The sequence below is a fragment of the Sceloporus occidentalis genome, unplaced genomic scaffold, assembly GCF_023333645.1.
Source record: "Sceloporus occidentalis isolate IW3139 unplaced genomic scaffold, rSceOcc1.0.p SCAF_365, whole genome shotgun sequence".
NCBI classification, from domain to species: Eukaryota; Metazoa; Chordata; class Lepidosauria; order Squamata; family Phrynosomatidae; genus Sceloporus; species Sceloporus occidentalis.
This window is the reverse complement of record NW_028317345.1, coordinates 195,331-212,117: the sequence shown is the minus strand read 5'-3', so window position 1 is coordinate 212,117 and position 16,787 is coordinate 195,331. Positions and strand designations below refer to the sequence as shown.

At 48.8% G+C, this 16,787-nt stretch overlaps 1 protein-coding gene across 1 annotated transcript in view; it reads right to left on the bottom strand.

Annotated features, from left to right (window-relative positions):
- Window positions 1-4,948: 4,948 nt before the first annotated feature.
- The window catches only part of LOC149273592 (sodium/potassium/calcium exchanger 4-like), a 29,448-nt gene continuing 17,609 nt past the window's right edge, over window positions 4,949-16,787 (bottom strand). Inside the window, exons 4-16 of the mRNA XM_089506132.1 lie at window positions 14,974-15,058; window positions 14,592-14,695; window positions 14,423-14,497; window positions 14,055-14,080; window positions 13,405-13,458; window positions 11,776-11,918; window positions 9,406-9,578; window positions 6,604-6,754; window positions 6,239-6,405; window positions 5,952-6,066; window positions 5,692-5,804; window positions 5,331-5,396; window positions 4,949-5,101 (exon numbers count right to left, since the gene is read on the bottom strand). Of these exons, the coding sequence (XP_089362258.1) occupies window positions 4,949-5,101; window positions 5,331-5,396; window positions 5,692-5,804; window positions 5,952-6,066; window positions 6,239-6,405; window positions 6,604-6,754; window positions 9,406-9,578; window positions 11,776-11,918; window positions 13,405-13,458; window positions 14,055-14,080; window positions 14,423-14,497; window positions 14,592-14,695; window positions 14,974-15,058 (1,425 nt within the window). The remainder of the gene's footprint in view (window positions 5,102-5,330; window positions 5,397-5,691; window positions 5,805-5,951; window positions 6,067-6,238; window positions 6,406-6,603; window positions 6,755-9,405; window positions 9,579-11,775; window positions 11,919-13,404; window positions 13,459-14,054; window positions 14,081-14,422; window positions 14,498-14,591; window positions 14,696-14,973; window positions 15,059-16,787) is intronic.

Below are 16,787 nucleotides of genomic sequence, written 5' to 3'. Positions count from 1 at the left end.
AGTCCTGCAACAGCTGGAGCGCCGCAGGTTGGACGCCCCTGATCTAGAACCTCAACTTCAACAAGAAGAAAGCCCGGTACTGAAATCACTAACCGGCAGAAACCCAGAACCCCCGGCAGATCGGCCCCATCCGGCCCCCGTCTAGTCGCCCGTTTCTCCTGCTGTAACGACTCAAACCTTAATCAGTCGTTGGTCTCGTCTTAGATTCAGGAGCCGTATGTCTATCCCATGCATGTTTAATAACCTCACTGTATTACCCTCTACCACCTCTGCTGGGAGGCTGTTCCACTTATCTACCACCCTTTCGGCAAAGCCACTGCCACAGAAACCAGCCCAACGTTCCTAGTAATTGCTCCACCAGTAATGGTTTTTCACCAGATATGGCGCTGCTGGGAAGAGGGCTGGCGACATTCAGCCCCGGAGCGGGTATATTCATATTAACCAATTCATTGCCACAGGCCAAACCCTTAATAACAGGAGCCAGGCCTTCCAAATCCAGGAGGCAGACAGAGGGTGGAACTCTGTGGCTCCAAGTAGGTGTTTCTTGGAATGACACAACACAATCTTCCAGCAGATCGGCCCCATTCGGCCCCCGCCTAGTCGCTCGCTTTGTCTTAGATTAAACATCTACCACTTCTGACGGGAGGCTGCTCCACTTATCTACCACCCTCTTAGTAAAGTAAAATTTATTATTCTCCAGCATCCAAGCTGGGTGAGCTAATCCTGTCCAGCATGTAACGGGTTAAAATGTTGAGCTATACGGAGGCTTTGTTCCGGATCCTCTGCTGTTTTGATTGGCCGCGGGGTAAAACCCATCTTCCATTTAAAAAAAAAGCAGCTCTCTGAAACAAACGGCCCCTTCAGAACCAAAATCTAAAGAAATCAGTAAAAAAAGAGAATTTACAGACTTTTTCCAAAACAGACTTTGCTATGAGAAATTAACCCTTTAACTGCAGATAGGTGTACAAAGGGTTAAAGCAAATTATTATTTTTTTAAAAAAACCCAGAGAAATACCCAAAAGGATTCATTGGCCGGTACGGGGAGGAAAAAAAAAGCTCCTGGTCACGATGATGTCACAAATACATTCATTTTATTATTTCTATAGCGCCATCATAGTCCGCGGCGCCGTACAACGTTTCTGCAACCGCAATATTTACAAATTTTTTTATTTTTTTTTTTAGAATTATTTCCAAAGAATTATTCTCGGCTGCTTCTGGCGTAAAAAGCATTCATTTTAAAACGTTTATAGAAATTGTTAAATTAATATTATTTAAAGGTTTTTCTGTTTACGGTTTTCCTGGCTTCTGACGCCGAATCAAAACAAAAAAACAAAGCTAACTTTATGACATCACAGACAATAATATTTTTGGACTTGTTTACAGTTTGCTAACATAACATTAAACATAATTTATAGAATAACGTAAAATATCATTTTATGCATTTTGCACCAGATTCATTCAGTTCCTTTTTGGCGGATGAATGAGACTTTTAACTCAGCGATTGGCGAGTTTTGTGTTAAAAACCCTTGAATTTTCTTGTTTTTTGGGGGAGTTTTTTAACGTTTTGTAAGTTTTAGATTCAGCGTCCGGAGTCTTTTCAGGGATATTTGGCTAAAGTTTACAATGTAACGACCTGGCTTTAACCCTGTGAGATCCGGGAAACTCTGAGCTTTTATGTCAGTGAAGGGTGCTGCGAAATGCCAGATACCCCTGCCCTCTGGGGGGGTAATAGTGATAGGTAGGGGATCCTGAACTAAGCACAGCCCCCCCACCCCCCACCATGGGGGTCTCTCTGCCCCCCTTGAGGTAGAAACCCCTAAGCCCTGGATAATGCAAAGGAGACTGGGGTTAACCCCTTGTGTGCAAGGAGAGTAACACCCTGCATGGAATAACCCTTTGCATGCCAGGCAGGGTTTATTGCCCCTGCTTTGCTCGCATTAACCCTTTCCAGCTACTAGAGCTCCAGAAGTTTGCTCTCACCTTGGCTCCCGGGCTGCAGCCTCCATCCCTGCGCGGTCATTCATGCTTTGGGGAGTGCCAGGGGGTACCGGGGGCCCTTTCCTGCTCCACGGGGCCCCCCGAACATGCTGTCAGGGGCAGGGGCTGTTGCTGCCGGGGCAGCTGTGTGAGGAGTGAGTCCGACTTCCTGTGCTGAGTGCGCTCCTGACTCACAGAGGGTCAGGAAGAGGCAGGACCAGGGGGCAGGTTATATGCACTCAGCATCTGTAGAGGGGGCATTAACCCCTCCACAGCCACGGCCGGGCAGGCAGCACTGGCAGCAGGAAAGGCTCGGTGCCCTGGGGCACACGGGGGGGAGGGGGCGAACTCACCATCCTGCACTTAATGGGTTAACCCGTTGAAACAAAGTTACATTGAATGCACCGAGCACACCGGCAGCCTGACAGGGGCAGATTGTCAGCTTCGGGGACCAGGTTATCAGGGTGAAGGGGATTTACAAAGTGCCTGGACGTATTCTCATGGAAAAGGGGCAGATTATCAGAGCAAAGGGGCAGATTATCAGAGCGAAGGGGCAGATTATTAGAGTAAAGGGTAGATTATCAGAGCGAAGGGGCAGATTATCAGAGTAAAGGGTAGATTATCAGAGCGAAGGGGCAGATTATCAGAGTAAAGGGGCAGAATAGCCTGCAGTCCCTCCTGGGGCACCAACATGATCTACGGCGCTGTACACCCTGGTGAGTCATAGCCAGACCTTCAAAAATATTTTAGAGGGTGCGGTTAGAGGTATGGCTGGGGGTTTTATGTGCCTTTGTGCCCCATCGCTGGGTATTTGTGTAACTGAGTGGGGCATTTAGAAGAATACTGGGGTTTTATTTACCCTGCTGTTTCTATACACATTATCGGGGCTTTTAGGGCTGTAGAACCCTGCGATCCCCTCATACCCAGCAAACATTCTGACCTCCTAGAAAAGAGGGGCATCGGGGGGGGAGAGAGGGGGCATCGGGGGGGGGGGGTACTTTATATTAGATCGTCTGCGCAGAAAATCATCGATCCCCCGAACGGCCCTTATCAGCCCCTCGCATTCCGAATCAGAGTTCTTTATTTCTTAACGTTCTGGGTAAAAAAGTCTGAAACAGCATTTTTTTTCCCCAATCATCGCATTTGTTTTAATAGAAGGAATCTATCATTTTATGAATCTCCGGGTAAATTCCTTAGGGTTTTGGGTCAAAAGTCAGGGAGTTTGCAGAATCCGCAGAGTTTGGACCCGAGCAGAAGGCGCGATGAATCTCAATCCCAGCTTTTAAACCGTATAAAATTATAATTTTATTATTATAGCGCCATCAAATGCCGTAGCGCTGTACAGCATAACACTCCATACACACGGTTATCAGCACGGATTCTGAGCCGGTTCCGTTACCGACCCGCTTATTAATCACTTATTGCTTTAAAATAAAAATCTTTCCGCTGGCTTCGCAGATCGCCCCGATGTTCAGAGGGTCGCCCCCGGGAGAAACGAGGGGACGCCGTGACATAACACCCTAACCCCCGATGACATCACATCACATCCCGTCCTGTGGGCACCCTATGGAACGTCGGAACCGGGACTTCACAATAAAAGGAATTTGCCCCCCCCCCAAATAAAATTCTTTACATTGAGCACCAGAGCAATCCGAGTTCAAATATAAAACCCGTGGAAGGAGCTCAGGCGGGTTCAGGTCACGGGTCCCCCGTCCATCCGTTTCCGAGTCGTGTCCCGAAACAGAGGAGTCAGTAATAATAACGTATTTTCTGCGCGGCTCCGATGCATTTCACGGCATGCAAGGCGGCGCAGGCATGCGACTGCGACGGGGGTAGGAAAACGGCCCTTCCCATCTCGCCGGATAAAACGCTGACGCGGACTTCAGTACCCTCGCCCTGCATGCGCGGCGGGCGGACGGGGAGGAGGGAAACGAGTCGGAAGTCATTTCAGAAAAATAAACCAATAAAACGCACCGAGCTTCGTGTAAAATAGTCTTAAACGTACATAGAAAAGATAAAAAGGGTTTCGGGGAGCGGACCGGCCGTGCAAACACCGGCTCGCCCTGAAAAGATCCGTTTTCTTTTTTTAAATAAACGTATCCCGCTGCAACCGGCCGTGCTTTTGCATTTAGGAGAATTTTATATGATTTTGCCCATTTTCAGGAAAAGTTAATAACTTCGTTATTGGACGTCGTGCATAAAAACATCCAAAATGATTCATTCTTTGTCATTCCGACTTCAGTATCTGTTACAGAAAATGGAACAGAAGTCTCTTTTTATTTATTAAATCCCCGAAGAAATGAATCCTGGATTATGTATTAAAAATGTGCTTTTTTTTTTTTTAATGTTTTAGCTCGGAGTGTCCGGTGTCGCCGGCAGATCGCTGACAAAGAAGACGCTCAACGTTTTCCCTTTAAAATAAAGTCGGTTTTAAATAAATTCCGACACGTCGATAAACCCGGCTCAGGAGCTTCATCCCGATTGGCCTGTCGGCTTTGGACTTCGGACTCAAAATACCGTGATGCGCCCCAAAAAATGAGAAGCATATTAGAAATAAAGAGCCCCCCCCCCAGCCGATTCCCACGCCATCGCTCAGGGGCACGGCGGTCTCGTGGACAGTGATACAGCGCGACGTGGACTCCGGGCCGGTTTATGCTGTTTTTGCGTTCAAGTTTATTCCGTTGCCATAAACCCCAAAAAACACGTTTATTCAGACAAGCTACAGATCTTTGCAACGATAGATAATAAGACGGGGGGTCCGGAAGCTGCAGCTCGGCCGTCCCACCACGGATCGAAGGATCAGCAGATACCCTCTGTCAGCAGGGTAAAGGGGGGGGGGGGCGGCTGTTACGTTCTTCAGGTTTTGGAGTTTCCATCGGTGTCGTCGTTTAGTAGACCGGGAGCTTCCAAGGAGCTGCAGAGGCCGGGGGGGGGTCTCAGACGTGACCGGGGGTCTCCGGTGGTCCCGGCGTCAGATGTCGTCGCGGCACATTGGCAGGTTGACAAAAGTGAAAACATTGTATTCAATCAATACGGAAAAACAGAGGAAGACGGCGTAGAGGACGAGGACGTAGAGGCCGAAGCGCCGGTCCAGCTTCCACTTATTCACTTGGATTCCGCCAACCTGCAACGGCACAAGACGGAGGAGTCGATGGGGGGGGGCTCCGGGGGGTCTCACGCACGAACCGGACCTCAAAACACAGAAATGACTACAATCCCCAGAATCCCCGTCTACAACGACAGCAATATACATTTGGGGAGAGAGAGCGCAGCTTCGTCCAACGCAGGATCGCGGAGGGCGCGACGACCCGCTTAGGGCGACAAGGACTTAAGAGAGACGTTTTAATACTTACAGTGAGGGCCACGGACGCCAGGAGCAGGATCACGGAATACACCAACCCTTTGCTGTTTATCTTCACCTGCAAAAATACAGCAAAGATTTAATTCATTAAAGAGGAGCGAATCTGTGGTTAAAAAGAGAATAAATGGCGATCGTAAGTGGTTTTTACTTTAGTGAGAGGGGGTAGATGAGTGGAACATCCTCCCAGCAGAGGTGGTAGAGGGTAATACAGCGAGGGGATTAAACATGCATGGGATAGACATACGGCTCCTGAATCTAAGACGAGATTCAGTAACTTGCACGGAATATTCGGCTACAGGTTCTAACTTCCCCCAACGCGTTTCGCAGCATGTATAAAAAGAAGCAGAACTCACGGTGGAGCCGTAGTTTATAACCATCGTCTGTAATCCCCACGGAAGGCCAAGCCCGACGAGGATATCAAAGACGTTGCTTCCTATGGAGTTGGAGACAGCCATATCCCCCAGGCCTGGAGGGGAGGACAAGGGTTAGCCGGGTCCACCTCGACGGACCAAGTTGCTTTGCGAGTTGTGTCGGCGACGCAGCCAGGTGAGGTTCTCGCCCCGATCCGGCGCTCACCCGCAACGCAGATAACAACGGCGACTTGTAACCGTACCTTGCCTCGCGACTATTAAACTGGCCATGCAGTCCGGAACGCTGGTCCCCGCGGCCAGGAAGGTGATGCCCATGATGACGTCAGGGATTCCCAGCGTGTATCCGATAACCGTCACCTATTATATATAATATTATATATTATTATTATTAAAGTAACCGGACTCTGAGCGCACGACTGCATTCTGGCCAATTATTTAGCAATATTATTTATTGTTTTATGTAGCGCCATCATATTCCGCAGCGCTGTACAATAACATCATTTTTTTGCAATGCGTTCGGAATCCTCACCATCCAGACCATGATATAAGAGAAGACGGCGATCCACAGCGTGGCCAGGAGGAAGGTGAGCATGAAGAAGTTCTCCCAGCGAGGTCGGGTGCAGTTTGGGACGGTGAAATACAGAGTGCAGATCAACGGCCAGGAGAAAGCCCACTTAAACCGGTTCACGCAGCCGCCTGTGAAAAGCGAGACCACAGAGTGTAAGCTCTTGGGACTAGAGGGCCACCTTTGGGCTCTGTGAACAACAAGGCTCTCGTGATGTCTTAAGATTTGTTTGCTGAGGTTGAGAGATTTGCTCCGGATATTTGATGAACGGGATTCCCCCCCCCCCCCCCGGCTCGGTGTTTTATTTCTGGAATTTAGCGTCTTCTTACTGGGGATGGAGAAAGGGACCAGGTAGTTGGCCGGGTTCTCTTCTTGGAAGTCGTCTTTGTCCACGTGCATGACGCCGTTCTCCAGGAGCTCCTGCTTCCCGTCCAAAGTCAGCGAGCTCACACCGTTGGCGGAATGGAGGAGACGCTGCCTCTGCGGGGAATAAAACACACAACTGGGGTGCGATACAGACAGACGGACCCCGGCGCAGGGTGCGATACAGACAGACAGACGGACCCCGGCGCGGGGTGCGATACAGACAGACAGACAGACCCCGGCACGGGGAGCGATACAGACAGACCGAGACACCGGGACCGGCGCGGGGAGCGATACAGACAGACAGACAGACCCCGGCGCGGGGTGCGATACAGACAGACAGACAGACCCCGGCACAGGGTGCGATACAGACAGACAGACAGACCCCGGCGCGGGGGAGCGATACAGACAGACAGACAGACCCCGGCGCGGGGAGTGATACAGACAGACAGACCCCGGCACAGGGTGCGATACAGACAGACAGACAGACCCCGGCACAGGGTGCGATACAGACAGACAGACAGACCCCGGCGCGGGGAGCGATACAGACAGACAGACAGACCCCGGCGCGGGGAGCGATACAGACAGACAGACCCCGGCGCGGGGAGCGATACAGACGGACAGACCCCAGTGTGGGGTGCGATACAGACAGACAGACCCCGGCACAGGGTGCGATACAGACAGACAGACAGACCCCGGCGCGGGGAGTGATACAGACAGACAGACCCCGGCACAGGGTGCGATACAGACAGACAGACAGACCCCGGCACAGGGTGCGATACAGACAGACAGACAGACCCCGGCGCGGGGAGCGATACAGACAGACAGACCCCGGCGCGGGGAGCGATACAGACGGACAGACCCCAGTGTGGGGTGCGATACAGACAGACAGACACCGGCGTGGGGTGCGATACAGACAGACAGACAGACACCGGCGTGGGGTGCGATACAGACAGACAGACCCCGGCACAGGGTGCGATACAGACAGACAGACAGACCCCGGCGCGGGGAGCGATACAGTCAGACAGAGACCCCGGGACCGGCGTGGGGTGTGATACAGACAGACGGACAGACCCCAGTGTGGGGTGCGATACAGACAGACTGAGACCCCGGGACCGGCGTGGGGTGCGATACAGACAGACAGACAGACAGACCCCGGCGCGGGGTGCGATACAGTCAGACAGAGACCCCGGGACCGGCGTGGGGTGTGATACAGACAGACAGACACCGGCGTGGGGTGCGATACAGACAGACTGAGACCCCGGCGCGGGGAGCGATACAGACAGACTGAGACCCCGGGACCGGCGCGGGGTGCCATACAGTCAGACTGACAGACACCGGCGTGGGGTGCGATACAGACAGACAGACACCGGCGTGGGGTGCGATACAGTCAGAGACCCCGGGTTTAGTACATTAAAGGCGTTGAAATGTTTCATGGGCCCGTTTCATGTCCAGTTCCTGTGGGAGTGAAAGTGTTAATGCCAGCTGCCATCATTATCTCCCCTGCGGGTTGCTAAATTCAATCAGGTGAATCCCCCCGGGTGGGACGGGGTGTCAGCCCGGCTCAGGGGAAATCCACCCGCCGTGTAATGCATGCGCTGAGCTGCTTTCCTGCTATAAATAACCACAAAACGCACAAAAGGTTAAAGCCATTAGGTAAATCTCATGTTCTTCGCTCTGCGTCGCCGGTGAAAAGATTTAGAATAATCGGGGTTTATGCAATCAGCCGCTGCGGCTCTCGGCTTACAAATAATAAAAAAATGCCTAAAAACTTCTCTGCAGCCTTACTTTCCAGTGCATCGAAACAATTCATGATTCATAACGTTTTACTTGTGCACAGGTGTATCCAGCAAGTGCTTTGCTATTTAGGGTCCCAAACACTACACATCAAAAATTACAAAACCCTGCAGATGATCCAATGAGCTTCACTTGCAAAAGGGCCCTGTATAATGTATAGATAAATCAGTGACCGGCCCCCTGTATAATGTATAGATAAATCAGTGACCGGCCCCCTGTATAATGTATAGATAAATCAGTGAGCCGGCCCCCTGTATAATGTATACATAAATCAGTGAGCCGGCCCCTGTATAATGTATAGATAAATCAGCGAGCCGGCCCCCTGTATAATGTATAGATAAATCAGTGACCGGCCCCCTGTATAATGTATAGATAAATCAGTGAGCCGGCCCCTGTATAATGTATACATAAATCAGTGAGCCGGCCCCTGTATAATGTATAGATAAATCAGTGACCGGCCCCCTGTATAATGTATACATAAATCAGTGACCGGCCCCCTGTGTAATGTATAGATAAATCAGTGACCGGCCCCCTGTGTAATGTATAGATAAATCAGCGAGCCGGCTCCCTGTATAATGTATAGATAAATCAGTGACCGGCTCCCTGTATAATGTATAGATAAATCAGTGACCGGCCCCCTGTATAATGTATAGATAAATCAGTGAGCCGGCCCCTGTATAATGTATACATAAATCAGTGAGCCGGCCCCTGTATAATGTATAGATAAATCAGTGACCGGCCCCCTGTATAATGTATACATAAATCAGTGACCGGCCCCCTGTATAATGTATAGATAAATCAGTGACCGGCCCCCTGTGTAATGTATAGATAAATCAGCGAGCCGGCTCCCTGTATAATGTATAGATAAATCAGTGACCGGCCCCCTGTATAATGTATAGATAAATCAGTGACCGGCCCCCTGTATAATGTATGGAATGCACATAGCGCAGAGACACGCGCTCACTACCCACCTCGTTGATGATGAGCCGGCTGGCCATGCGCAGGCGCGTGCGCGGCGGGAACTTGTTGGTTATCATGATGCGCAGGCCAGCGTCCGGGAAGCGGTATTTGGGAGGACTGTAACAAATAATCTCATCGACCATCACCACCGAACTCCTCCGCGGGCGCTGCGGGGTCACCTTCACTGCTCAACAGAACCACAAAGGGTTAAAAGAAACATATTCACGAGAAAAAGGTAATTCACGACAACGCGGCGGCCCCGGCGGATAACGAACCGCCGACAGGGCTACGCTTTAACTTTTATGATGTTTTATGACATCATAGCCCAACGATGAATCTGATTGGATGAGTGATATTTATCGGGAGAGACGCGATCTGAATAAAGCAGGGTAAACGAATTACATTATTTGGAGAAATTTCTGCTTTTCAATAGGAATTACGCAGGATTTGGGTTAGTCGTGCAATAAACAGCGAGCAGAGAGACCCCGGCGGGCATGCGCGAGGCGCACGGGACACAGAGGAGGTTAAGCAGACAGGAGGCAGAGTAAAGTAACAGAAAAACAGTGAATTTGCCTGAAAAGAGAATCGTTAATATTCGCCATGAAACACGCAATCCCCGGGCGTAAGCGTCATCGATATGATGTCACCGCGTTACGCAGTCTTTTTTTATTGTCTAATCTGTATGATGTCACTGTGTTTCAGGCAAGGAGGATACACAGCATTTTTATTATTTATATGATGTCATCGTGTCACCGGCAGGACGGACACGCCGTCTTTTTTATGATTGATATGATGTCACCGCATTACGGCTGGGCGTTGGGATTTGAGGTCATATCCTTTTAATGCAGACTGTGGAGGCTGCGCCGGCGTCTCTTCTTTAATTTCATGTCATATTTATTTATTTTTTTATTTTTTTTTACCGTTTTTTAAGTATTTTTCTGCATGGGTCAAACCGCAGCACACGGGCGCTGTCACGGTTACTACACGCCAATTACATACTAAGAACAAAAAAGAGAGAGAGAGACAAAAAAGAAACAAAAGCGGATCGCGGGTTATAGATCAGAGAAGCAGAATTTCAGCCAAATTCCTTAGAAAAGGGGAAAGTTAACCCTTTCATCTATGAACAGCTGCATACCTACTTCATACCCCCCCCCCAAATCCTAACCCCCCACCCCCCCGGGCAGAGGCGTATCCCACCCGCACGCCATAACGTTACTGATCAGATAAATAGTAACATTGGAATACATTTCTATAAAGACGACGTATTCCGCGGCGGTGTACAAACGGTTACATCGTTACTGAAATTAATAATAAGTCTGGTTATTCGTTTAATTCATGGAAATTAGTCACGCATTTTAGCCGAAAAACTAAAATTAATGTCTCCTTCAAGCTGTCCATTGAAGCCACCTTTACGGCAGAGACCTGGGGGGTTTTCCAGCCCAATATCCGGTTGCCATAGCAGCGGCCGGGGCATTTCGCTTCGGGCCGCTAGCGATAGAAACGAGCGCGGGAAGCGGCGGCTCAGGCAGTCGGGTTTCGAGTTTATTTAACGTTAATATCGTCTGAGCAGCCAAAGAATTCCCACCGCAGGCAAAAAACTGCTTACGCGGCGTATTCTCTCCCCCCCCGGCAGGGACTGGAGACTCGACTACGGGTGGCTCGGAGGAATTCGGGGAGAATAAACAGAGTATGGAGCGGTTCTGGTAACGCCGGCCTATTGGGGGTCTTCCGATCGGAGAAACCGCTCATTAAAGCCATAATCAGTGTCGGAGACCGACAGCGGACCCCGCGCCTGCGCAAAGCCCGGTTGTTACAAAAAATATATATTTTGTTTGCCACCAATTTGGTTCCAGGGACAGCAGCGCCCGTTTTATAGAAATATTCACACAAATTTCAAATAATAAATTGAAAATCAGAATTAAATCCTGCAAAAAACAATAATAATAATAATAATAATAATAATAATAAAAAAAAATATTTAAAATAATTATAATAAATAGTAATAAATAAAATAAAATATATAAAATAATAAAAAAATAAGATAATAGTAATAAATAAAATAAAATATATAAAATAATAAAAAATAAGATAATAGTAATAAAAAAAAATAAATACAATTTCAGGATTGGGAAACCTTCACGGAAACCGAGAATCGGTCATTTTGTAAGAAACCGTGTAAGTATTTTTAGAATCCGTCGGCAGCGATCCCTGGAGGGATAAAAGTGCCTCCCCCGCCACGGAAAGCGATGCAGGAGAGCCGGCAAAGGATCCTGATTATGTCTGAGAGTATTAACCGCGCACGCTGAGCTCAAATTGTAGAAGACGCCATTAAATGGTTAAAATAATCATAATTCGGTCCCGTCCTGTCTGCTTAGCCTTACCTTTCCACAACAGGGGCACGGAGGGGTCATCACAGACAAAGTCACAATACACATTACCGTCCGCCAGCTCGCTGCCCACCGCCGAGCCGTTCCCGGCAGTCATCCGTTTGATGGTGAAGAGCTGCTGCATTTTCAGGTTATATCTGGCGGGTGGCAGACAGAAAACATCAGACTCCTCTCACCCCCAGCCAGCCAGCCAGCCGGCCCCCTAAATCCACCACCAGACCCCGTAACATATAGAAGCCCCGGCTATTCCCCCAAAAGACCAGCTGACGTGTACATCATTTATTGGGAGGGGGTCACATGTATCACAAGAAAGGGTTAAAAGCGCTGAAAGGATAGAAATAAAAAATATTCAGGTTTTCATTAATAAGACCCAAAAATTTACGGGATGTCGTTACCTTTAGGAGTTTGCAACGGAAGCGGAAAACGCTGTTAACCCTTAGTGGGGCGAACGCAAACCAAGCCGCTTCTCAGTGCAGAACAGAATTTTAAGCCTCGAAGAGTTAAGTCTCTGATGTTCATTAAATGACACAATTCACAATTACATTTTTTTATCTTTTTTTTTTAAACATGTGAGTTAACGTCTCAGCCGCCGATAAGATCCCCCGGAGCAATCTTGATTGTTTATGCGAGTCTACATGTTACTGTACGAGCGCTGGTTCGCTAAACGGCGCGTTACTCTCCCGCGGGGCGGACGCAGGAATAGTCATTTTGTGGCTAGCGTTATTATGCGTTCCCCAGCAGGGGGCGACAGCGAGTAAGAAATCCCAGCTGTATACTCAGTGCTTTAGTCGGACGACCAGATACTCTTGCTGGCTTTTGCTCTTGCAGGGTCTTCTGCCAACATCTAAAAGCAAGAACGCAGTCCGCCTCGTCCCCGGGGGGCCAAATACTTAACCCTCCCCACCCTTACCCACCTGCCCCAGGTAACGCAAGTCAAGGGGCAGAAAGGAGCTTAATGCTCATACCTCTGGCACTGAAAGGGTTAACGCGCAAGTAGGAAATCATACAAAATCATCAACACGCGGATTATGTATTAAAAGTTCCAAAAGGGGTCTTATCACCGTAGCAACCAATGGAACGGCACGATCATCAGTAACATTCCACTGGTTGCTATGGTGATAAGACCCCCTTGAAGCGGTCACTTTTTGTTTTACGCCGTGCCCTACCTAACGAACGTGGATTTACGCCCTTATTTTCCTTTATTTTATTCATTATTGGCTAAAAAAAACATTTATTTACAAACAAAAATAAATAAATAAATAAATAAATAAATAAAAAAAAATCGAAATATTTCAAAATAATATATTTAACTCATTAAAAACCACGAGGCCCTTAATCTGGTTCTCGGGATCAAACAAAGCCATTCTAATCTTTAGGGATAAGCATGTGACCTCACACGCAAGCCCCTGATTGGTCGACCCAAGGATTATCTTTTCAGGAGACGCAGTGACGCTCCTTCTCCCATTGGCCGGGCCATTAACCATGTGTGTGCCGCACGCCACAGCAACAGCGGGGGCAGAAACGTCGTCTTTAGAAAGGCCGGTGTGGCTGTGACTGTAATTATTTGCGTCCCGCAGCAAATCTGAACAGTAAAGGGAGAAAAAAAACATTCTAAACACTTACTTCATGATAAGAATATAAATGGAATACATGATGATGAGTATGAGGCTCTCCCACCTGGAAAACAGGGGGAAAATGGAAATTAATAACCAAAAAAAGGGAGAATTTGGGGTCCCCCCCCCACATGGATCAGGAACTATCATCAATACACAGCATTAGAGCGTAAGCCTGCGAGCCGAGCCCTCTTTCCCTAATGTATCGGTTCGTCTCAGTCGATCGGTTCTAGTTTCGTCCGACCTTTTGAATGTAGGGACTGTAAGAAGCGCCGCGGAGATTGTTGGCGCTATAGAAATAAATAATAATAATAATAATAATAATTCTAGTCGCCCCCCCTGGGCGCCCCGTTAAGGAATCCGTCAGTAATACATAAAATCGAATAAAAACGAATAATTCCAGAGCGGAATGAACAGAATTTGCTAATTTTAATTAAGAATCTGCGATGGAAACGGAAAATGCCGACGTCTGTTAACCCTTCGTGGGAGCAACACAAATCACGCTGTTCCTCCATTCGGAATGGAAAGGGTTAAGCGCCCATTACCGCTACCATTCCGCTCAATGCCGATACATCACGTGCTGTGGGACTGAAGCGGTTAACCACTACCATAACTCCCAGCCGTACGCGGGGGGGGGGGGGAGGGATACGCGGTACTCACCATTCTATGATCTCATCGTATATAAACTGGAAGAGAAGAAAGGACAGAGAGCATTTGGACCGCGGCGTCACAAGCGTCGTTCTCATTTTTTTAGGGAACGCTTTATTGTCATGTGACGCAGAAGCAGCCAGCGATTGGCAGCCGAGATACAGACCATAAAAAACTTCTTACAAGATTCTACTTTCATTAAACATCAGAAAGAATAATCACAAATCTTCGTGTCCCGTTTCTAAAGGCTGCAGCTGTAAAAGCAGAGCTGTCCAACCGGCCCTCCGTAAGAGCAACTCGGGCCCTCCCCCCCACTGTCCCTAAAGGGTTAAACAGTGGCAGCCATTGGATGAAGCAGGCCGGGTGTGGGCGGTACTTACAATAATCAGGGCCAAGATGGAGAGCGTGTAGTAGACGGAATCCCTGAACAGCGACCACCAGGTGAGCCGGACGACCTGCGCAGAAACACGCGGCGGAGCTATAAACACCTGCCTTCCGCGGAGTCGCCCCATCGGGGCATTAAAGGGTTAATGTCTGAGCGCGGCTTACCTGCCCGGCGAAGACCCCGCACACCCCGATTATACAGAGAATATTGAAGACCGCCGAGCCGACGATGGTTCCCACGCCGACATCGTCATGGGTGATGAACACGCCTGGAGACGCAAAAGCACCGTTACTGGACACGGAGGGGCGATGCGAGAATACGCTGCTCTACAGAAGGGGTAGTAGATACGTGGAATAGACTTTCAGCTGGAGAAGTCAAGGCAAACCTTATATAAATATCTGAACGAACCGTGTGGTTATAGATTGTAAGCTCCGGTGAACAGCCATTTCTGGACGTTTAACAAACACCCGTCGTGTCTGTTTGGGTTTATAAAAGAGGCCGTTCCACTTATCTACTACCCCCTAAAGTAAAAATGCCCATACTCACCAATGACCGAGGCAAATAACTCCGGGGTGGAGCTGCCGGCCGCCATGAATGTGGCCCCCGCCACGTCTTCGCTCAGATGCAGCCTCTGTAAGACACAAACGCTTTACAAAGTCTCTGGGCTGCGCATGATCTCGGACCGGCGAGTGCAGCCTGGTAACCCCAGCTTAACAGCCCTCACCGCGCACAAGATTATCGGGGGGGGGGCAGGGGGGCCGTGTGGGTAAAAGCCCCCGGAGGAGACAGTTTGCGTAACATACGTTAGTGAATTATTCATGCAGAGGCGGCTTCTGTTATTTTGGGATAATTCCGGATAAAACGGTTAATATTCAGAATTGGCTCCGATCGCACAAAACAGATTTCAGAATTATTAATTATTCAGCTTCAGGGCCAGGAGAGCGGCCGCAAAACCAGGCTGGAAACAGAGTATTAGAACCATTTTTTAGTAGATCAGCGAGAGGGTCCGAGGCCATCAGCACAGCGGTTAACCCTTCGCTAGCCGGCGGAGCCGCTAAGACAATGCGGGGTTTTTATATTAAATCAATCGACACTAAAGAAAGACGAGAAATAACCAGAGATTCCGCACGGAACGGAACGAGCGGCCAACACAGCGACTCATTCTTACACAGCGACTCATTCTTACACAGCGACTCATTCTTACGCCGGGAACATTCCGTGATGACGGCCCCCATAATATAATGTTTTCAGCCATTTGTATGAGTTCTCACTCTGTTATCTGACCCCCAATCTACTAACCCCCCCCCCCTCGACTTCTTATACTGCCTGTGGGGGACAATAGAATGGCTCAGTCTTAATCACCAGCCAGACTCTCTGGCTAATGAAAATCTATGGAGGAACGGACTTCATTACCACTGCAATAAAGCATCAGCTGTATACAACACTACCGTATACAGCGCTGGGGGGGTTATATTACTGTATACAGCGCTGGGGGTTATATTACTGTATACCGCGCTGGGGGTTATATTACTGTATACAGCGCTGGGGGTTATATTACTGTATACAGCGCTGGGGGGGTTATATTACTGTATACAGCGCTGGGGGGGTATATTACTGTATACAGCGCTGGGGGGTTATATTACTGTATACAGCGCTGGGGGGGTATATTACTGTATACGGCTCTGGGGAGGTTATATTACTGTATACAGCGCCGGGGGGTTATATTACTGTATACAGCACTGGGGTTATATTACTGTATACAGCGCCGGGGGGTTATATTACTGTATACAGCACTGGGGGTTATATTACTGTATACAGCGCTGGGGTTATATTACTGTATACAGCGCCGGGGGGTTATATTACTGTATACAGCACTGGGGGTTATATTACTGTATACAGTGCTGGGGGTTATATTACTGTATACAGCGCTGGGGGGTTATATTACTGTATACAGCGCTGGGTGGTTATATTACTGCATACAGCGCTGGGGGTATATTACCGTATACAGCGCTGGGGGGTTATATTACTGTATACAGCGCTGGGGGGTTTATATTACTGTATACCGCGCGGGGGGGTTATTACTGTATACAGCGCTGGGGGTTATATTACTGTATACAGCGCTGGGGGGTTATATTACTGTATACAGCGCCGGGGGGTTATATTACTGTATACAGCGCCGGGGGGTTATATTACTGTATACAGCACTGGGGGTTATATTACTGTATACAGTGCTGGGGGTTATATTATTGTATACAGCGCTGGGGGTTATATTACTGTATACAGCGCTGGGGGGTTATATTACTGTATACAGCGCTGGGGGGTTATATTACTGTATACAGTGCCTGGGGGGGTATATTACT